This window comes from Nicotiana tabacum, chromosome 17 (genome assembly GCF_000715075.1).
Source record: "Nicotiana tabacum cultivar K326 chromosome 17, ASM71507v2, whole genome shotgun sequence".
NCBI classification, from domain to species: domain Eukaryota; kingdom Viridiplantae; phylum Streptophyta; class Magnoliopsida; order Solanales; family Solanaceae; genus Nicotiana; species Nicotiana tabacum.
This window is the reverse complement of record NC_134096.1, coordinates 148,796,350-148,819,250: the sequence shown is the minus strand read 5'-3', so window position 1 is coordinate 148,819,250 and position 22,901 is coordinate 148,796,350. Positions and strand designations below refer to the sequence as shown.

The 22,901-nt window shown below is 37.6% G+C and overlaps 4 protein-coding genes across 4 annotated transcripts; 2 read left to right on the top strand and 2 right to left on the bottom strand.

The window, feature by feature from the left end:
• Nucleotides 1–2,502: 2,502 nt before the first annotated feature.
• Nucleotides 2,503–2,934, bottom strand: LOC142172165 (AAA-ATPase At5g17760-like). Its single transcript, XM_075235949.1, has one exon. The coding sequence runs from the start codon at nt 2,932–2,934 to the stop codon at nt 2,503–2,505; it is 432 nt and encodes a 143-aa protein (XP_075092050.1).
• A 1,070-nt stretch (nt 2,935–4,004) lies between these two features.
• Nucleotides 4,005–7,332, top strand: LOC142171654 (abscisic acid 8'-hydroxylase 3-like). Its single transcript, XM_075235270.1, has 9 exons — nt 4,005–4,294; nt 4,951–5,275; nt 5,607–5,756; nt 5,950–6,201; nt 6,293–6,379; nt 6,484–6,562; nt 6,736–6,842; nt 6,949–7,067; nt 7,170–7,332. Exons 1-9 carry the CDS (start codon nt 4,050–4,052, stop codon nt 7,270–7,272), a joined length of 1,467 nt encoding a protein of 488 aa, XP_075091371.1. The 5' UTR covers nt 4,005–4,049; the 3' UTR covers nt 7,273–7,332.
• A 2,808-nt stretch (nt 7,333–10,140) lies between these two features.
• LOC142172164 (AAA-ATPase At5g17760-like) lies at nt 10,141–10,685 on the bottom strand. Its single transcript, XM_075235948.1, has 2 exons — nt 10,674–10,685; nt 10,141–10,584 (listed from the first exon to the last, which is right to left on the bottom strand). Exons 1-2 carry the CDS (start codon nt 10,683–10,685, stop codon nt 10,141–10,143), a joined length of 456 nt encoding a protein of 151 aa, XP_075092049.1.
• Nucleotides 10,686–18,421: 7,736 nt separating this feature from the next.
• Nucleotides 18,422–19,636, top strand: LOC142171455 (abscisic acid 8'-hydroxylase 2-like). The gene is made up of 4 exons (XM_075233812.1): nt 18,422–18,528; nt 18,702–18,808; nt 18,915–19,033; nt 19,136–19,636. The coding sequence occupies exons 1-4, from the start codon at nt 18,471–18,473 to the stop codon at nt 19,236–19,238; spliced, it is 387 nt and encodes a 128-aa protein (XP_075089913.1). The 5' UTR covers nt 18,422–18,470; the 3' UTR covers nt 19,239–19,636.
• Nucleotides 19,637–22,901: the final 3,265 nt, after the last annotated feature.

Below are 22,901 nucleotides of genomic sequence, written 5' to 3'. Positions count from 1 at the left end.
ACAGTTCCCGTGGCATAGTTATGATACGTAACCCCAATTCGAGTGTGCGTTTCACGTGACTCGATCATAACTTCAAACAATAATAAAAATAAGCATGTTGTAAATCGCGTGTACATTTCATGTGGCGCGGTTTGCAACGTATGCCAAAATGACAAGTGTACGACATCGTGACTTGTTCCAAAAATAATTCCATAAATAATTAAAAGCGGTTAGAAGATAAACAATGTACCGTAAGTTTTCAAATATGTATTAAATCAGATAATTAGGCCAATTATTAATAGTTGAGCGACCGTGCTAAAACCACGGAACTCGGGAGTGCCTCACACCTTTTCCCGGGTTAACAGAATTCCTTACTCGGTCTTCTGTGTTCGCGGACCATAAATAGAGTCAAATTTCCTCGATTTGGGATTTAAAATAAATCGATGACTTGGGACACTATAAATTATTCCAAGTGGCGACTCTGATATAAATAAATAATCTCATTTCGATTAATGTCACTTGAATTGAAAAAACTCCCCTATCCCCCGCGGGAAAAAGGAGGTGTGACAATTGAAGGATATTGTAATGCAAATTGGATCGCCGGTTCAATTGATTCTAAGTCCACAAGTGGATATATATTCACTATTGGTGGAGGAGCGGTATCTTGAAAGTCGTCCAAGCAAACTTGTATTGCTCGCTCTACAATGGAAGCTGAATTCATAGCCTTAGATAAAGCCGGTGAAGAAGCTGAATGGCTCCGAAATTTCTTGGAAGACATTCTATTTTGGCCCAAACCGTTGGCACCAATATGCATACATTGCGATAGTCAAGCTGCAATTGGAAGGGCTGGGAGCGTGATGTATAACGGTAAATATCGTCATATACGACGAAGACATAAAACCGTTAGGCAATTACTCTCTAGAGGAATTATCACGATTGACTATGTAAAGTCAAGTGATAATGTATCGGATCCACTTACAAAAGGCCTAACTAGAGAGGTAGTTGAGAAATCATCGAGGGGAATGGGACTATGGCCGAGAACAAGCCATTGTGGCGGTAACTCTACCTAGAAGACTGGAGATCCCAAGATCTAGGTTCAAGGAGATCAAACAAAGTCATTAATGACGGTTTAACATTGTCAACTAAAAGTTTGGTCCATTCTCGTGATGAGATAATATTCAGTAGCAAGGATAAAGCATTAAGGCTTTTTAATGATTTCTAAATTTAATACGGGGTATATCAAATAATGTATCTATGGGATGACATGTTTAGGAATCACCTATGTAAGTGTGAAGTGTTAGCCGCTTCAAGGAGAATTTTGTAAGGCCAATTCTCTACGCACTTATTAAAGCAGGCAGTGTTCATGGCTGAAACGAACACAACAATGAGAGCCAAAGACGGTTAAGGATCGGTTGTGTGACTTATGGTTGTCTAGGTATACACCAAAGTTCGACGGTTCAAAGATATCAAATCTACCGATTGACCGAGTATATCCGACATAAGTTCACTACGGAAAGTTCAAAGGGAAACCTACTTATCCTGATACAATTAATCTTTGTTTGCGAATCACACAGGTTTTCATGCATATTTTCGTGATATAGCCATTCCCCATTCATGTGGGGGATTGTTGGATTTTTTAAGCATAAATATAGCTTAAAAGAGGGTGAATGGAAAATGGAGGAAAATTAAAAATATTTGAGTTTCCCTCCTTGACAAAAGGATATTGTCCCATATTGGAAGAGGAAGAGATTTTAATGGGTATATATACAATTGCACTTCTTCTAGCTATTAAAGAGTTAGGAAGAAGGCAAGCCTCGCGCCGTCATCGTCGCTCGCTCGCTCGGCTTCGGCTTCGGCTACGGCTACGGCTACGGCTTCGGCTTCGGCTTCGGCTTCGGATTCGGATTCGGTCAAATGATTGATTGATTAATTTTTTGGACCAAATTTATTTGTTAATAGTAAATATTAACAGAATTGTTATTAAATATCCATTTTTTTGTAAACGGAATATTAATATTAAATCCAAACGTAATAGTATATGCCCTTCACTTTTTGTAAAAGATATTTACAAAACAGTTTGCACCTCTTTAGAAGAACAGTTTGTACCTCTTCAAATTTGAAGAGTTGAAGAACAGTTTGCACCTCTTCAGATTTGAAGAAACAGTTGGCACCTCTTCGGATTTGAAGAGTTGCACCTCTTCAGATTGAGCTCAACATTGGCTATAAATACCAGTTCATTCTCTCAGTTTTTCCATACGAATTTCTGACTTCTCCCCCTTTCTTCTGCATTGTTTTAACTACAAACAAAGCATCAGTAAGTGTGATTTGCTACCGATTTTGTGTTCGCTGAAACATTGGTGTTTGAAGTATCGCTACACTAGTGTGTAATTCGTTCTATCCTGGGAGGAAATAATCCACAACCTTGAGTACTAGGAGGGGATTAAATTCCTTAAGGAAATACTGTGAATTCAGTGGGCTCGGATTAAATACTGTTTCATTTACATTTATATTATTTTATCTTCTCTATAATTGTTTTACAAATACAGATAAACAACACTTTGTGCCAGCTTCGTGAACGTACCTCCAGACCAATTGAATCCCTTCAAAAGAATCAGTAATTTTTCCACAATTGCCGGATTTTACGTTCACGTTTGGGTCTTTGGGTTTTTTGCTAACTCTGAAACGTTGAAATTCGAGGCTGGTTTTGGCTGACAAGTAGATTTCAGCAGCATTATAGACTTCGTTGATAGCTATGCCATCTTTTTCTCCTATAACCAGAGTTATGTTTGATGAATGAGGACGATAATAACTACGAATTTTGGAGACAATATAGTACTGGACTTGACGAGGAACCACTTGATTCAGCATTGTCTTTAAAAGGGTTATTGAAGCAGTCATTGAGGCATAGGCCTGGAACATTGACGAGGCTGAAGGAATGCTTGACAAACTCGCCATCTTAATTTCCACAAACCTTTTCACCACTTGGCAAAAGCAGACAACTTCCTAATACTTGCATGAACTATTAATACTAGTACTAAATTTTACTCCGACACCTACTGCCAAAGGGAGAAAAAAATTCCAAGTGTAAGCTGTAAAAGGAGGGGGGGGAAAGATCAACATGTCAGCACAGACTTATAGGTTACGGGTTTGAGCCGTGCAAATCGGTCATTAATGTACTGATACTTACATCAAGGTAGGCTACCTACATCACACTCTTAGGATGCGGCGTTTTTTTGAATCCTGTGTAAATGCAAGATGCTGCGTGCAACTTCTATTTAACATGTCAACACAAGTGAGGGACTAAATATATCCTCAAAAGCCACCTTAACAAGCGAGTTATAATATGACCAAAATCTTCAGGTGCCTGTTAATTACTCCATCTTATATGACACTATTAATATTTTATAAATTTTAATTTGAATTATTAACTATAGTGACTTATAATTTAATTTTTCAAATTTATAAATTTTATTTTAGAAAGTTGGAATAATCTACATTAAAATTCACACAAGAAAAATTAAGTACTTTGACCCTTGCTACTCTCTCACTCTACATAGTACACACATACATATTACGTAGTAGTTAGTCTCTATATATGTGTGTGCATTGCAGTATACCCATGATAATTTGAACTAATAGTACAATATGAAGGATAATATAGTTAATCACCATTTAAATACATGTTCCAAGCTGTCACGCCATGCCGGCTAGGAGGAATGGGCTTTTAAGTTTCAACCCCTACGTGACAGGCATACCAAAAATCACATTTAGCATCTAGCCAAAATATATCAAGTCTCAATCAGCACAAAAAAGAGATTGAAAGCAACTACATATTTTGTCAGCATGTTCTTTATTTTATCTCAAAGGATAGATCCGTATCAATTGTGCAAAGCAAGTCAAGACAAAAGATCCAGGCTTATGGCATCTTGTCCTATACTACATTGTATCTTTCAAATCTACCTAATGCACAATTATGCTAGTTACATAGCACTAGTATTTCTTTATCCCTATAAAGCAGTGCATTGCTAAGTGTAGTTTTTTGTCCTTTCAAGTTGACATTAATTCAGAATATGCTTACTCTGTCAATGAAAGATATTCTCCTCCTAGTAAGAAACTACTATGACATTCTTCTGGCTTCAATACTTGTCATAAGTATTACACTTTACTTATCAAAGGTATCAGGAAAACCTAAAGATGCAAAAAGCTGCATACCCGGGAGCTTGGGAATACCTTTTGTGGGCGAGACCTTTGCACTTCTATCAGCAACCAACAGTGTCAAGGGTTGTTATGACTTTGTTCGACTCCGACGTGAGTGGTAAGTAGTTCTCTTTCTTTTAAACATTTTAAAAGTTTTTATTACAATCTTCATCTAATTACACTTAGCTTCTGTGTTGAGATAACGTAGCTTTTATAATGAGATGGGACGCAAAGTCAACTGTTTCAATGACAAAATCATCAGTGACATCAATTTCATGGCTTTCAATTCAATATTTCCCCAAATAATTATCAATCAGCATATTTTTATGGATCAACACATTTTTATTGTCCCATGTTCTATTGCCAAGTCTGTGATATTGTGATGTGGAAACGAGAACGCTTTCTAGCAAACAGCTTCACTTTTATACACTAACATTGTGAAAAAGTTTTTTTTTTTTAAATTTACGTTTTTAGGTAATTTAAAATATTATAATAGGTAACTATCTATATCATAAGTGGAATTACCTAACGAATATGGTAAGTAATTTTCTATGGCAACTTAAATTATGTTTGATAGTGTAAAAGTTTCATTGTAATATCAGTGTATATAAACTTATATAAATTCATGCCCAAAATAGTCTATAATATCAATGCATAAATATGATGTTAAACATTCTGGAAACCATTTTTTTTTTTTGTTAGTCTCATTTATTCCTCCAGCTTATCAACTGTAGATTATGCAAATTATGGTAATGTGATTGTTGTTTAATACAGGCATGGAAAATGGTTCAAAACCAGGATTTTCGGGAAGATACATGTGTTTGTTCCAAGTGTTGAGGGTGCAAAAACAATTTTTACCAATGATTTTACTCTTTTCAACAAGGGCTACGTGAAATCAATGGCGGATGCTGTGGGAAAGAAAAGCTTGTTATGTGTTCCTCAAGAAAGTCACAAAAGGATTAGGCGTCTCCTATCTGATCCTTTCTCTATGCATTCACTGTCTAAGTTTGTCCAGAGGTTTGACAACATGCTATGTGAAAGATTAAAGAAAGTACAAAAGGAAGGGAAGAGTTTCACTGTGCTTGACTTTAACATGAAGGTAAGTAATTTGATGATGAAAGATTCTAAGCAAACTCAACAGAGATTAGACATAAGTTCAAGCATATAAGTGCCCGAGCAAAAAATAATTTAAGTTATATACATGGATAATGTAAAAGATTTTTACATAATCAGTGCAATTTAAGTGCAGGTTATCACTCTTTTCTTCAAGATATCATATTAAGTTTTGCTATGAAGAACTACGTACCTTGTTATGTAGGTCACTGCGACCTGATAGTGTAAAAAACTTATACAGTGTGAGTGCACAGAACTTAAGTCAATGTTGTATGCTGCAGTGAGTGTACTCTGACCTCGTGAAATTTTTTCTGCAGATAACATTTGATGCAATGTGTGATATGCTGATGAGCATCAAAGATGCGTCGTTGCTAGAACAAATTGAAAGAGACTGCACTGCTGTTTCTGATGCTATGCTATCCTTTCCAGTCATGATTCCAACCACCAGATATTATAAAGGCATCAAGGTATGGTTAGAGTACTGCTGAATGCAAAACATGGCTTGCAACTGAGGCGGAGCCAGAATTTTAACTTTATGGTTCAGTATTTTAGAACAATGACTTCAAGTGCCGATAACCGCATTCTAAAACCAAGATTTCTCATGTAATACAAGAGAAATCTATCCTAATTAGATTATGCTCATCCTCAATTACTGTCCAGGCACGCACAAGGTTAATGGAGACCTTCAACGCAATGATAACAAATCGGCGCAATGGGAAGGAATATCATGAAGACTTCTTGCAGTCGATGTTGGAGAAGGATTCATGTCCAGCCAATCAAAAGCTTGATGATGAAGAGATCATGGATAATTTGTTAACACTGATAATTGCAGGGCAGACAACTACTGCAGCTGCAATGATGTGGAGTGTCAAGTTTTTGCATGAGCACGGAGAAGTCCAGGACAGGCTCAGAGTGAGTATCCATCGATGAAGGAACAAACACATTCGATTACAATATGCATTCATTCTTCCGCAAACAAAAAGATTAAATCTCCAACTTACAGGAAGAACAAATTTCAATACTCAGAAGCAAGCCTAATGGGGCCTTACTTACCCTGGATGATCTCAATAGCATGTCCTATGCCTCAAAGGTTTGTAGAAACTATCGCATCATCTTTTGCATTTGGCACTTCCCGCTGTATTATATCTGCACCAGAATCCGATAAGAAGTGACTCTATTTCTCTCTATACCTAGGTTGTGAAAGAGACACTAAGGATGTCAAATGTCCTGTTATGGTTCCCTCGAGTTGCACTTGATGACTGCAATATTGAAGGCCAGTTTATCCTTAGCATATTACTCCATGATTTCCAATAGTTTGTGAGACTGCAATGACTATTTCCCTTTCAAAATTACAAAAATGTGAATCAGAATTCCTCTGTTATAGTTGGAACATCCACAAGAAATTGCAGAATTAATACTGAAATAAGATTCCTATGTTTGTGGCAGGTTTTGAAATAAAGAAAGGGTGGCATGCCAACATAGATGCAACATGCATACACTATGATCCAGCATTATACAAAGACCCTATGCAGTTCAACCCTTCAAGATTTGACGTACTAATTAGTTCTATTCCTTATTTTTATTGGTAAACTTTGAAATTATGTGAATACTGTTTAACCACGGAGTTAGTAATAGTCAATTCATATTTCTCATTGCCAGGAAATGCAAAAGCCATACAGCTACATTCCATTTGGATCTGGACTACGAACTTGCTTGGGAATTAACATGGCAAAAGTGACCATGTTGGTATTTTTGCACAGACTAACAAGTGGATACGAGTAAGTCGATATCTTCTAGAGTAGGTTATCATTTTTTTCAATTTTTATTTCTCGTGGATTTCCTATGATTATTAACTTTCGTTTACCGTCATGATTGTATAGGTGGACAGTTGACGATCCAGATCCCAGCCTCGAAAAGAAAGCCCATATCCCCAGATTACGAAGTGGGTGTCCAATAACTTTAACAGTCTTGCAAGATGAATAGCAAACTTCTCCAAATGGACCCACTAAGAAGATGCCTCCAGCATAAGCAAATACATTTTTCCATAGCCAAAGCTGCCATGTATTAGTACAGATTATGAATAACGAAAATGTTAGTTGGTAGAGAATAGAAAAACATAATTGTTTGACCAAAAATATAAATCTTGATTCAAATAATTAAATTTATATAAAATAGGGTTAATCTTAGCTAATAATAATATCCCTAAGATGAGTTCTTAAAAAAATAACAAATACTATGTAGATATAGTCGGACAATAGCAGCAACATACAATAAATATCCCAAAAAAATCAAAGGCAACAATATAGCATTCGATATTAATGAATAACAATAAATAACATTTAAATAAATAGAATAAATTAATCACCCAAGGAAGGATAAAATAAGTAGATATTCTTTCTGCCAATAATAAATAATAGACAATCCCTTGAATATTTGAGTTATTCTCGGATCTAGTGAAAAAGTATAGACAAGAATCTTAGTGAAAAAGTGATGTTTATATCTTAGCAATGAGATCCGATTCTCTTTCTCAAGTCCAAGTGTGTTTTTTACAAAATGAATATCACATGTCCCCGATCATTGTGTCTTTTTCTATTTATAGGGAACATGCTCCTAAAAAACCCTAATAGTACAAGTGCAAAGAATATCCATTAGAATATTCTCTTTAATATCATATCTTGAAACTAGCCATTATAACTCCGTCAAAAGTACTCGACCTCGGCCTCGACCCTTGTCGACTCCTCGACTTCGGCCCTCGTTGATTCTTCGACCACAGATTTCGCCGCTTCTTCGGTTATATCGACAAACGACGACTTGGGAACTCTTCTCCTAGTACTATCTTGGCTTAAATATTCTAAAGATAGATTTTAACACATAAAGTTAGTCCCCCCGCTTATTGCGGCCAACTTCAGGCGTGTTCTTGTTCTTTGTAGTCGAAACAATCAAGCGACCTATGCAGGTCGTAGTGGTTGCATCAAACTGGCAGCATGGCCCTACGTGGGCCGCACATTTCAAACGCTTCGATTTTCCCAAGTGATTTCCTGGAATTATGATGTCTACGAGTTGAGATGACGTCATGCGTTATAATGACGTATATTCCCAATGCGTTGCTTCGTTTCGCGTGTGACCTCTGATTAAACTTGCCGCTTCGGTTCCGGTATTAGTAATGATAAGCCGTTTCGGTTCTGATGCCAAGACCTTTATAAATAGAGGTATTTGGACGCGATTTTGAGGGTTAGGTTCTTCAAAATCCCATATTTTTCTCTTACTCTCTTCTTGCTTTGTACTTCTCTTCTCCGATGCAGTGATTCGTATTGTTCTTAAATCTTCATCATTTGATACCTCTCTTTCCTATATCAAACTATGTCTAACTTTCGATGCGGTGTTTTGGGTACCGATTTTGAAGTCTTTTGCCATCACTGTCTAGGAATATGAAGATTTGAAGGTTTGACATAAAGGTTTGAAGATTTAAAGGTTTGGAGATGAACTATGAAGATATGAAGAACAGTTTATGAAGATTTGAAGGATTGTGAACAGATGAGGGTATAAAAAACTCGAGGGTAACTAAAAGAAACTTGAAATCAGAAAGTAAAAAAGTAAAAATAGGAAACCGAAACTTTTATAGGAAAAGAGTAATGAATGCATGACGTTTCAAATTCGGTAACTACCGAGGATGATTAACCAACGGCTGACATGTGTCGAAAATCAGAACGACGGGACTGATGGGACGTTTCGGTTCGTCAACTTGCTCATGGTGTGCGAGAGAAGGAACGGGGGTCAATTAGTCACTTCTCATCGCTCATATAATCTACTCTCTAAGAAGTGATGGGACTATCTATGTACGGGTAAAATCGGGGATAGAATTACCTTCGATTTTCCGTTGAGAAGAGAGGAACAACATTACTCGTTACAAGCTCGAGTGAAACCGACGGAACCCACAGATCGGAACCAGGAGCGTATGAATGATACGTCGGGAATCGAGCATGGCTGAACCCGGAGAGATTCCAGCTCGAGCGGTTCGAAGAATCGAGGGTAAAGGGAAAAATGGTTTTTTTAAAAAAAAAAACAAACAGAGAGCCGAAATATCCGCCATCGGCCAGATATTACGGCACGGATCATGCTCGGTATTGACTGTAAATCGTGTTTTCGTGAGAGAAAAGGAAGGATAGGATTTTTACCTTATGTAGACTTGTATTACGGCTAAAACTCCTCTACTATATAAAGAGGAGAACCTTAACATTTTTTGGTCACTGTTGACACGCATATCAAAGCAATAAAATTTATTTTGGCTTTTAGCAATTGTCTAAGTATTCTTTAGTTGTTCATTGACTTATAGCCTGTTTGACCAAGATTCAAAAATCAGCTTACTTTGAGAAGTATTTTTTCAAAAGTGATTTTCTTAAGTACTTTGGTGAGAATCAATTTGTGTTTGTGTAATTAATTTGAAATGCACTTCTTAGCCACCAATTAAAATAATATCGACAAATGCCAAAGTAGGGGATTGTCAAAATAGCTATACATCATGATCCATGCCATGTGAACAAGTGAATCAATTTTCCAACATACTGTGAAAATGGTAACTTTTTTCCAAGTTAACGCCCGAAGATTTCAATCCAATTTTTAGATAGTATGAAAACTTTTATTTACTTTGTCTTTTCTTTGGCCAATTGCTACAGGCATGACGCGAATTAAGAAGATTTACCGAACGAACACTTCCACATAACCATTCAATCGAATACCAGCAAGAAAAAGAAAAAGCAAAATCTTCTCTGAGAAAAACTTTATCAGCAAAGGCTTAAACTCATGCACAAATTAATCTTTCTACTTTAGGGATAAATTGAATTATGCTATTCTCTAAGCTGCTTTTCTTCTTTTTACTTCTGGAAGCTGTATCCCATCATCAGTAGTATTATTATCCTTGGGCGCCTCCTCTTCAGTATTACTAATCCTTTTTCTTTTAAGAAAATTGACAAGACCTCCAAGACAAACATCGGCATCTTCACTCTTCATAAGTTCCTCAGCAACCTCTGCAGGGGTGACTTGAACACCTTCAATCAACTCTTCTATTTCTCGAAAATACCCCTGACGAGTATCGTGGATTTCCAAATAATTAGCAGCCAACACCTTAAAACTTTCACTTGTTAGGTACGACATGTAGATGTGCATGTCCATTCGTCCAGGTCGCAACAGAGCTGGATCAGGCCTCTCTTTGTGATTTGTGGTAAATATAATAACCCGCTCATCTGCACTGCTTGACCATAGCCCGTCTATGAAGTTTAATAATCCACCAAGTGTAAGCTGTAAAAGGAGGGGGGAAAAAAGATCAACATGTCAGCACAGACTTATAGGTTACGGGTTTGAGCTGTGGATAACAGCCATTAATGTACTGATGCTTGCATTAAGGTAGGTTACCTACATCACACTCTTAGGATGCGACCTTTTCCCGAACTCTGCATAAACACAAGATATTTCGTGCAACTTCTTTTTAACATGTCAACACAAGTGAGGGACTAAATATATCCTCAAAAGCCACCTTAACAAGCGAGTTATAATATGACCAAAATCTTCAGGTGCCTGTTAATTACTCCATCTTATATGACACTATTAATATTTTATAAATTTTTGAATTATTAACTATAGTGACGTATAATTTAATTTTTCATGTGGATGTATTTATAGATCATAAAAGCCGGCAATATATCTTCAAGCAAAAGGAGTTGAATTTTTGACAGCGGCGATGGATAGAGTTATTGAAAGATTAAGATGTTAACATTATCTACCATCCATGGAAAGCTAATATTGTAGATGATGCATCAAGTCACCGATCTATGGTAGCTTAGCACGTGTAAAGGCTGAGAAAAGAGAATTAGCTAGAGAGCTTCATCAATTGGCTTGTTTTGGGTTTCAGTTTGTAGATTTTGATGATGGTGGAGTTGTATTCCAAAACACTGCAAAATCAGCTTTCATAGCTAAAGTAAAGGAAAGGCGGTACGAGGACCTAGAGTTGGTCGAGTTGAGAGAGGGGGTTCTGCAGCAGAAGAAGCCATTGTTAGAGCTCAAGGAAGATGGGGTTCTCAGATACAGGGGTCGTCTGTGTGTCCCAGATTTAGCAGGGCTACGAGACAGGATTATATTAGAGGCACATTATTCGTGGTACTCCATTCATCCTGGGTCAACGAAGATGTATCATGACATTAAGGATGTGTATTGGTGGAATGATATGAAGAAGAACATTGCTGAGTTTGTCGCCCAGTGTCCTAGTTTCCAGCAGGTGAAGGTAAAGCACCAGAAGCCCAGAGGGCTAATGCAGACTATAGAGATCCCGACATGGAAATGGGAGGCGATAAACAAGGACTTTGTCACGAGTTTGCCTCGCGATAGTCGATAGGCTCACAAAATCAGCCTATTTCCTACCGGTCAGATCTATATATAGAGCCGAAGATTATGCGAAGTTATATATTAAGGATATAGTGCGGCTACACGGAGTACCAGTATCTATTATATCTGACTGTGGGCCCCGATTTACAACGCATTTTTAGAGGTCATTTTAGAGATGTTTAGGGACTCAGGTGAATCTTAGCACATCTTTACATCCACAGATTGATGGACAAGTCAAGCGCACAATTCAGACGCTCGAGGATATGTTACGAGCATGTGTGTTGAATTTTAAAAGAAGTTGGGATGAACATTTACCTCTTATCGAGTTTGCATATAATAACAATTACCATTCCAGTATCCAGATGGCTCCGTACGAGGCTTTGTATAGATGTAAGTTCAAATCTCCTATAAGGTGGTGATGTTAGGCTATAATCACATATTTTAATCGCTTATTGCATTCTAATTTATTGCACTTTAATTGATTTTGACCTTTAATCGCTAGTGTTTTGCACTAATTATGTGTGTTATGCCGTGTAGGAGTGGTTCCAAGTTATTTAGATGTTAGAGAATGAATTCATGCTACTTTGGAGCTTTGAAGTCTAAGTAAAAGCCCAAGGATTAAGTTGGAATCGTATTCGAGGATCAACAGATGATAGTGCACTTTAAGAACGAAATGAAGAATCGAGCAGGCGTAATGCGCATTGTCCAGTAAAATGAACATAACATTTCGCTCAGAAATCCTTTTGGGCTCCACAATATATCGTTGGAAAGTTATTTAAAAGGGATAAACCTTTCATGTTTTAAAATTTCCCCAAATTCCCAACTGATACCACCCAGGTGCACGAGCGCGCATTGGGTGGGCACTGGGCGCACATGAGAGGCAGTATGGTGTGAAATATGCGCGACCAAGTGCGCGAGCAGGTCTCCAGGTGTGCGGCCACGCATGTCCTGTCCGGGAAGAGTCCTATTTCGCTAAAAAAAGGTAGTTTCGTCCGGGGTTTGTTTTGCGGGCGGAATAAATACACAAAAACACCATTTTAGAAGGACTTTGGATAGACTTTTGACATACCTTAGACCTAAGGAAGCTAAGGAGAAGAGGGAGAAGCAAGAGCACAAGGATTTCATCCTTCCTTCCTCACTCAAGATACGGGTTTGGATTGTATTTATATTTTTGTTTCATTAGTGAAGAACTTCTCTATGTCTATGGTGTAGAACCCTTTGGGTTTTGATGGATTTGGTGTATTGATGGTTGTTTGAGGATTATAACTCTATTTTTATATATTTGAATCGTTTTTGGAAGATTTAATTGTTATATCTATGTTCACTTGTTCTTGTAATCGAGAGAGGCATAACTTGTGATATCTTTACACTATATTGTTGGTTGAGTTCATAGATTCTTCTAAGTAATCGAAAGAGGCTTGTTGAATCCTTGTTTAAACCTAGTTAGGAGGATAATCGAAAGAGATTCTCCTAAAGACCAATCCATTACAAATACTTGCATAACTTCACCGAGCTTAATTTGGTTCATATTGTGAGGTTGAGACTTAATCGAGAGAGGAGTTTCTACTAAATAATTGTACTGATAATTAAGTGAATTCGAAAGAGTGTCACTTGAACATTAGAAGTGAATTATCTAGAGTTTGATCCCGAACAATTATATTGCGCCTATCCTATCAACCTATATTTTCTTCCACTAATAACTTCATTGCTTACCTTTGTTGCGATTGTCATTAGTCAATAGCTTTAGATTCGTAGTTAATTGTAGTTAGAATTCATATAAATCTCCATTGTTGATTATCTTGGATAGCAATCTAGCTACAAACTACAATAATATTATTTAACTATCTCCATTGTTGATTATCTCGTACGTTGTTCATCTTTACCTTACTTATCTTAAAGTTTTGCATCACATCTTTTATCTCTTTCGTGACCTCCCTTCCACATAGGTACAATTCACATCCACAACTTAAACTTCTATTATAATACTTGCACCTCTTTACCTAATTCGGTGAGAGCTTCACACTGACTTCTTATGAGGTTGGTACTCTTCTAACTAGATTTATCGTAGAGCCATTACAAAATATGGCTATTGTACTATCTCTCTTGCACCTCTAATATTAAGAGTGATTTTGTAATGTTCTCAATCACGATGTCCATAATTTCCTGGGTCCAATAATCAAACTCCTGATTTACTTAGTTGAAGTAAATCTTTAGTTTCCTCTTTCCTCTGATCAACCTTTGTGTAGGCTTAAGCTATCTTCTGATCTGCGGCTCATGGTATTAGTTATTACTTTAGCCTTTCATGGGCGCTATGGAATATCCATGATACCTTCATCTAACAATTCAATCCTTTGTCTATGACCTGGACTCAATTTCTTTCTTTTAACTTATACCAGAGTCTTCTACGGCTGTATAATTGCCAACATATATGCTGCATGAATAATGCTTCTAAATATTAAGTGCGTTCATAACGTAACTAACTCTGGATCATTAATCACATAATTCCTTTTGTTCCTTCTCAGCTTTCTTTAAACGTAAGTTATTACTTTTCCTGGTCTTCATGGCCCCTTGTTGCACGCATACTTAGCTTACCTTAGTGCCCACACATATTGGAATTCCATACAACCTATATGATCTTGAATATTACTTATGATTTTACTTCCCGTTCATTAGCCACGATAGGTGCCACTTTCTATAGAGTGCGTACAATGTTGTTGTAAGACTGTTGTTACAAGACCATTTCCTCTTTAGGTCATTGTGCTTAGGTTAAAACCTTCTTCTTTATTTCCTTAACTAGTCTTTCATTGTAGTACTTAAAGAAGCCCCTTTGACTTTTGTAAAAGTGCGAGCTTATTACATCGTATACTCAATAAAATTTTTGATGTTCATACTCACCTATGATTACCTTAGTTACTTACTTCCTCGCCATTGTGCTTATAGGGTTGCTTCTGAACTTATATTTTGACTGTCTTCCTAGTGCCACTCTCTTTTATTCCTGTAGCGTTCATACGGTACCTTTAACTACCCCGACTCCTATTTGAATATATCTCAAGTATTATAATGAAATTAGGGTTCACTATGTTTATCTTGCACGATCTGATGATTTGTCTGTGTCTTCTTGTCTAGCCATAACTAGGATTTTCTTGAATTAACTACTAACTATTTGTTGGCCCATTCTCATATCAATATTCTGTGTAATCTTTCTTGGGTTATTTCCTTTGTCTTAACTTACCTCTCGCACTGGTTCCTTATTTATCCATAACATCCCAGGTAGGAACCCTTACTTCCTTTCCTTAACGTCGTGCTTGCATAACGTTCTAGAATCGTAGCATATCGGTAGGATTTAGTTAAGTACAATCTCATCCCTTTCTCATTTTGATCGCATTCTTCCTTTACCATTCCATAATTACTAGAACCACTTAATTCTAACTTAGTGCCACATCACTCCATATTCCCCCATTTAGGATAGTACTAAGATTTAGTGCTACGATTAATCTATGTATAGATGTTTTACCTCTTCATCTTTGGCATCTTTTCACATTATCGATGACCCTTACTCGCCTTGCAGTAATCCTTCTGTACCAAGGATAGCAAATTTCCTTACTCGCGAGGGTGACACTTAGTGTAACTGGCACATGGAGTCCCTTAGGCTTAACTTTGCACACATTGCTTGCTTTAGGGAGCGTCTTCCTGAATGACCATTCTCTGAATTTCTCATGAATCTTCTTCTGTTGTCCATTCTATTATCGTCGGAACGTAATATGAAATTCTCATGATACTGACTATTATCCAGTCACTCAGTCCTTAACTCACATTTAGTTTATCTTGTTCACCAGCCCATACTGATTTCTATTATTCTGGGATCTAACTTTTTCTTCTAGTAATCACGTTATAGTCATGAACTTATTTCTCGAAATGAGGGTATGACTGTATGGCCTTTACTCTTTTGTGGTCTCAAGGCCTATCACATTTCGTCTTTTCCTTCACTTAACTATAGACTCTGTAATATAATCATTTTTTGTCCTACCGTTGCCATCCATGTATCACATTAACTCTTTTCTTATTTCCCGCAAACATTTATGTCTATCACTTTATTCTGAAAACTTTCAACAAGACAAAATTTTGCTTTTAGCTCCCCTCGCACCATCCGCTGGCACTTTGGGTTGCCTAACATTCTTTCTCTACTAGGGACGGGAGCCACATTAAGGTAATATTTATCCGTTCAAGGCTTCCAGTGCATGTCTTTGTAGTACTCATATCTAACTGTACTATTTTAGAGTGCACCATCTGGGTGTCTCACAAGGAGATCTATTAGCATATTTGAAATATCCTTCGGAAATGTCAACTAACGCAAACAATCCATTCACCATTTTGGGTTAATCATACCCCAGCTGGATTCCTGATGTCCCATCCTTTACTTAAATTACATATGTTAGCCCTCATAGGGCATAACTGAGATGGGCATGGCCAATTATACATACCTCTGTTACTGTTGAAGGTAATTCAATGTTTCCCTTTCTAAGTGGTAAGTAATGATAATCTTCACTAGCTGAGTACCTCGTACCCTTCTTTATCTTGCTCCTTTTAGTTGTTAAAACTTGTATCTATCTTCTAATTCTCGTTACTTTTTACCATATGGGTGGATAGATATTCATGCCTTAGGGCTCCTTTTCCCGAAGTTCATGTGTCTTAGTATACACACGATATGCTGGAGACCTTACATTTACTCATCATAAGAATTATGAAAAATCGAGTTCCTCTGACTCAACTCTTCCATAGCCATATTCAATATCTTACCAACTGTCTTTCTAGGTGTAGGCATCATCGTATTATGAATAAGATAGAGTTTAGAAATTGAGTTCTTACAACTGAGTTCTACCACACGATCTAGAGTAAGAAGAAAGGGCGATAGTCCTAAATGCCATGTAGCCTCCTACTTATAAGTGTGGTGCACGACACACCCATAAACAAGACTCTACTAGGCACGGCTTGTAGACTCCCTAGGACAGAACTGCTTTGATACCACTTTTATCACGACCCAAACCTATAGGCCGCGACGGGCACCCGATACCTTACTCAACCGAGTACCAATATAACATATCATTCTTATTATAATTTCATTGGCAAATAGGCCAAACGAGCCATCATGGGCTAACCAGAATGAACATGGGTGAGTACTCAATATAGGACGACCCAACCTGATATAAAAACTTACACATGTGACATACGGGCCTATAAGTCCAACATGATCATTTGTAAACTCAAAACATAGGCCGACAAGGCCATACAAGTATCTGTATACATGACATATGTTTACAAGCCTCTAAGAGTATATAAGTATCATAAAGGTCGGGATTGAGCCCCACCATACCAATCAATTCATGTCCTAATTATACTGACCAAATAAACAACTCCAGAGCAAATGGAGCGCACCAATATCTTCCGCTGAGCTGATAGCCTACTTGGAGGACTCTCGGCCTGTCTATCGGGACCTCCGGGCATGAAACGCAGTGTCCCCAGGAAAAAGGGACATCAGTACAAATAATGTACCGAGTATGTAAGTAATGAAAATCAGTAAATAATAGACATGAGAGAAACATGGAGTAAAAGACTCGACATGTAAGTCTGAATAGCTCTGTGAATCACTTAATATTTAAAATATCATGCATATGCGTATGAATGCCATACCATGCATAGGTATATGTATACATAACATCATCAAGTCTCTGAGGGCATCCCATTATATCATCTCAGCCACTGCGGGCAATATCATCAACGTATACCAGCTGATCAGGTGGTAGTGCGTATATAACGCCGTAACCTTTTTCCATATCCCATATGTGTGTGTATATATATATGTATGTGTGTGTATATATATATATGTGTGTGTGTGTTTGTGTGTGTGTGTGTGTACATAACATCATCAAGCCTCTGAGGGCATCCCATTATATCATCTCAGCCACTGCAGGCAATATCATCAACGTATACCAGCTGATCAGGTGGTAGTGCGTATATATAACGCTGTAACCTTTTCCCATATCCCATATGTGTGTATATATATGTGTGTTATATATATATATATATATATATATATATATATACACACACACACATATATATGTGTATATAACGTCGTCTGGTCATGGATCAATGTAGATGTATAAATGAATGCAATGCATGAGAAGTACGTTAGTAAAATCACTCGGAACATCATAAGACAATTATACCTCTGATTAATATCATGAAACAAACGTTATCAACCTACGTATTTTCTTAGACCCATGAACAAACGATAGAATAATAAGACATATTGGAGTTCAAGAACATAGACATCTCTAATACTTCGATGAATAGAGTCATTTATGGAATTTGTGTATTTGCTCATTTTGTTCGTGTCGTATAGATCATGCCCAAAAGAAAGAAGGGATAGCCTTAACATACCTGAGCCAATTCAGGGTAGCCTTAACATACATGAGCACGGAGAAGTCCAGGACAGGCTCAGAGTGAGTATCCATCGATGAAGGAACAAACACATTCGATTACAATATGCATTCATTCTTTCGCAAATAAAAAGATTAAATCTCCAACTTACAGGAAGAACAAATTTCAATACTCAGAAGCAAGCCTAATGGGGCCTTACTTACCCTGGATGATCTCAATAGCATGTCCTATGCTTCAAAGGTTTGTAGAAACTATCGCATCATCTTTTGCATTTGGCACTTCCCGCTGTATTATATCTGCACCAGAATCTGATAAGAAGTGACTCTATTTCTCTCTATACCTAGGTTGTGAAAGAGACACTAAGGATGTCAAATGTCCTGTTATGGTTCCCTCGAGTTGCACTTGATGACTGCAATATTGAAGGCCAGTTTATCCTTAGCATATTACTCCATGATTTCCAATAGTTTGTGAGACTGCAATGACTATTTCCCTTTCAAAATTACAAAAATGTGAATCAGAATTCCTCTGTTATAGTTGGAACATCCACAACAAATTGCAGAATTAATACTGAAATAAGATTCCTATGTTTGTGGCAGGTTTTGAAATAAAGAAAGGGTGGCATGCCAACATAGATTCAACATGCATACACTATGATCCAGCATTATACAAGGACCCTATGCAGTTCAACCCTTCAAGATTTGACGTACTAATTAGTTCTATTCCTTATTTTTATTGGTAAACTTTGAAATTGTGTGAATACTGTTTAACCACAGAGTTAGTAATAGTCAATTCATATTTCTCATTGCCAGGATATGCAAAAGCCATACAGCTACATTCCATTTGGATCTGGACTACGAACTTGCTTGGGAATTAACATGGCAAAAGTGACCATGTTGGTATTTTTGCACAGACTAACAAGTGGATACGAGTAAGTCGATATCTTCTAGAGTAGGTTATCATTTTTTTCAATTTTTATTTCTCGTGGATTTCCTATGATGATTAACTTTCGTTTACCGTCATGACTGTATAGGTGGACAGTTGACGATCCAGATCCCAGCCTCGAAAAGAAAGCCCATATCCCCAGATTACGAAGTGGGTGTCCAATAACTTTAACAGTCTTGCAAGATGAATAGCAAACTTCTCCAAATGGACCCACTAAGAAGATGCCTCCAGCATAAGCAAATATATTTTTCCATAGCCAAAGCTGCCATGTATTAGTACAGATTATGAATAACGAAAATGTTAGTTGGTAGAGAATAGAAAAACATAATTGTTTGACCAAAAATATAAATCTTGATTCAAATAATTAAATTTATATAAAAGAGGGTTAATCTTAGCTAACAATAATATCCCTAAGATGAGTTCTTAAAAAATAACAAATACTATGTAGATATAGTCGGACAGTAGCAGCAACATACAATAAATATCCCAAAAAAATCAAAGGCAACAATATAGCATTCGATATTAATGAATAACAATAAATAACATTTAAATAAATAGAATAAATTAATCACCCAAGGAAGGATAAAATAAGTAGATATTCTTTTTGCCAATAATAAATAATAGACAATCCCTTGAATATTTGAGTTATTCTCGGATCTAGTGGAAAAGTATAGACAAGAATCTTAGTGAAAAAGTGATGTTTATATCTTAGCAATCAGATCCGATTCTCTTTCTCAAGTCCAAGTGTGTTTTTTACAAAATGAATATCACATGTCCCCGATCATTGTGTCTTTTTCTATTTATAGGGAACATGCTCCTAAAAAACCCTAATAGTACAAGTGCAAAGAATATCCATTAGAATATTCTCTTTAGTATCATATCTTGAAACTAGCCGTTATAACTCCGTCAAAAGTACTCGACCTCGGCCTCGACCCTTGTCGACTCCTCGACTTCGGCCCTCGTTGATTCTTCGACCACAGATTTCGCCGCTTCTTCGGTTATATCGACAAACAACGACTTGGGAACTCTTCTTCTAGTACTATCTTGGCTTAAATGTGACACCTTATAAAGTGAGTATAAGAGTCATCAATTGGCTTGTAAGGGCTTTCACGTTTGGAGATGTAATACTTATCCAAATATTTGGATTAATTATCCATTAATCACTTAATTAACTTGTTAATCTTCTATTAACCAATAATTAACCAATTAACCACATAAATAAGAATTATTTCAAATTACTTAAAATACTACTCACTTTTAACATACCTTATACACCTTACTATCATGGTCATATGGTACCTTGTATGGTACTAGTCCATAAATACAGGGTATTATAGCTTGGACCGTATTTTATCCCAAAATGTCAAACTTCGATGAAACTCATTTCTTCGATTCACTTACCCTCTCACCTTCACGAATTTACTTATCACTTGTTTAGAATAACATAATGCTTATAATTTTAAAATAATCTCATTTCCGAACTTATGTCGATTAACTTACGACGAAACTTTTAACGTACGAAAATGCAGAATGTAACATCTCATTTCCGAGCTTTCATCAATTTACTTATGGTATACTTACACGTACAAAAATATGGGGTGTAACAATTATAATGTTTTAATTAAGACATCATCTCATTTTTGTTAGATCCTCTGTAATCAAAGAAACTCGGAGTCGTTTCTTGACTCGGACCTTATTCGGGCTTTGGAAGTTGAATGATTTGAGCAATGTCAAAATTTATGCTAAGGCATTGATGATGTATTAAGTTCGAGACACAAGTTATATATTCTAAGTCCTAAGCAGAAGCAAAATATAGAAAAAATTAAAGGACGCGATGTATAGCCGAAGGGTAACTTCTTATATTTATCAAAACTATTTATAGAGGCACGAGAAAACGGCCCCAGAATACAAAATATACAAGTGCAGAAAAACAAAAAACTAATACAAAACTAACTAAGGTGCACTTTGGTCAATGCCAAGTCCTCTTTGGTGGCATCCCGCTCCAATGTTGGGCGATCCATTTTGCCTCTAAGCTCATTAGTTGAAACCTTGACATCGTCCATTTCGGACCTAAGCTGGTCGATCAAAGTTATTTTCTCCTGGACCTGCGAGGTTGCGATGTTAGCATTGGAGTTTAGCCTTTCGTTATCAATCTCGAGAACCCTTACATTTCAACTAGAATGGCATTGTCCTGTTTTGCTTTCGAGGCCTCCTTCTGGGCTTTTTCCAGTTCGGCTTGGAGGGCAGAGCGGTCGGCCATGTCCCTAAGGACTTCATCATTTTGCTCACTAAGAGCTTTATATATATCTGTTTGCCGGACCTGCTCCTTGAGCTCGAATTTGAGATGACTCACCTCCATTCTGAACCAATGGAAGCTTTAATAATAAAGCACCGAGGTTTGAGATATAGAGAAAGAAGATCGTTAAGGCAACAGGAACTCATTAAGATGGAAAGGGAAGAAGGTATACCCGATTCAGCGCCTTCTGAACCTCAATGAAAAGGCTTGGCCCGTTTACCTCGTTCATCTTCACTTGGTCTTCTTCAGTTACCAAGGAACGGAGATAGCTGGTCACTTCGACTAGCCCGGATAACATGCTAGTATCCTCTGGTACTATGAACATGACCATCTTTTTTTTGTTTAGGGTCCACACTCGGGGCAGGAAACTACTTCTCGAGCTTTGAGCTCGAACTCGGCCTACCTGATCCCAGTTGTACGACCCTTTTCGGAGATCTCCAAGTACCCATATCCAAAGTAATCCTCCAACATGCTGACGTCCACACCCTCAAAAAACAAGTTAAGGGCATCATCCACAACCCGGGACATTTCGGTCGGTTTCTATTCGACGGCCCGAGATTCATCTAAAATGGCCTCCAAACAAGGCAGTGACTCTAAAATGTGGATGACGACGTTGCTTTCATATGTGTCCCTCCTCGGGACCGGAGGGGCTTCTTATGGAGCAGCATCCATGCGTTCGTCTTTGGTCCCCGAGCTAAGGACAATTCAGCCCTACGAGCATCTCCCTATGAGCATCTCCCTCCGGGGCCACCAACTCTTGGTCGGCATCGATCAGCTTGTCAATGATGAACTCCATGTCCTCGTCATCCTCGGGAAAATCCTTGAACCGATGAAGAGCTTCAGAATCTGGGACTCGAGTGCCTGAAGTCTTTTTGGTGCTCTTTCTTACCCTGAGAACAATCCTTTTTCTCTTCTTGGCCTCGGCAGGAGCGTCCGAAGAGTCATGGGATATTTTCTTCTTCTTTGTTTTTTCCTCCATCTTCGCAACAGCTTTGGCAACGGGTTGTAAAGAAGCGGAGGGTTTTGTATACAGGGTCGAGGTCACGGCATCGGCGATTTCCAGAAGTTTGGTGGTCTTAGACAAGCTTATGAAAGAAGGACTTAGCCATGATAACAACAGAATAAAGAACGACTAAACAAATTCAACTAGAAAAAGATACTCACCGTGAGAATGAGCCTCCCACTTCCCCTTGGAGATCTTACGCCACTTGGAATAGATGAGCTGCTTGCATATATCCTCGACCCACTCCCTAAAATGCGGGACCGCGTTGGGGACTCGGGGGATAGTTGTATATCAAATAAAATATGTCATGAGAATATAAAGTAGGTACAAGAAGGGAATTTGACAACTTAAGAGGAAGTAAACTTACGATTTGGGCTCCACTTCTATCAACCTCGGTCTTGTCTTCATCTATGCAGGAGAAGGGAGCTTTCTTTGCCCGACGGGCAAGTTTGATTAACCCCCCTCGGAAGATTTGGGGCTATAAATTCGGAGCGAGTGATCGATTGTGAACCGATGCTCTTCCATATTGTTCGTGAAATGACATAGAAGGGTCAC

Coding starts and splice junctions, on each gene's coding strand:
- LOC142172165 (XM_075235949.1), bottom strand. CDS start 2,934: ATGGCGAGTTTGTCAAGCATTCCTTCAGCCTCGTCAATGTTCCAGGCC.
- LOC142171654 (XM_075235270.1), top strand. CDS start 4,050: ATGCTTACTCTGTCAATGAAAGATATTCTCCTCCTAGTAAGAAACTAC. Junction 5,276..5,606: donor TGCTTGACTTTAACATGAAG/GTAAGTAATTTG, acceptor TTTTTTCTGCAG/ATAACATTTGATGCAATGTG. Junction 5,757..5,949: donor GATATTATAAAGGCATCAAG/GTATGGTTAGAG, acceptor ATTACTGTCCAG/GCACGCACAAGGTTAATGGA.
- LOC142171455 (XM_075233812.1), top strand. CDS start 18,471: ATGTCAAATGTCCTGTTATGGTTCCCTCGAGTTGCACTTGATGACTGC. Junction 18,809..18,914: donor TCAACCCTTCAAGATTTGAC/GTACTAATTAGT, acceptor TCTCATTGCCAG/GATATGCAAAAGCCATACAG. Junction 19,034..19,135: donor AGACTAACAAGTGGATACGA/GTAAGTCGATAT, acceptor ATGACTGTATAG/GTGGACAGTTGACGATCCAG.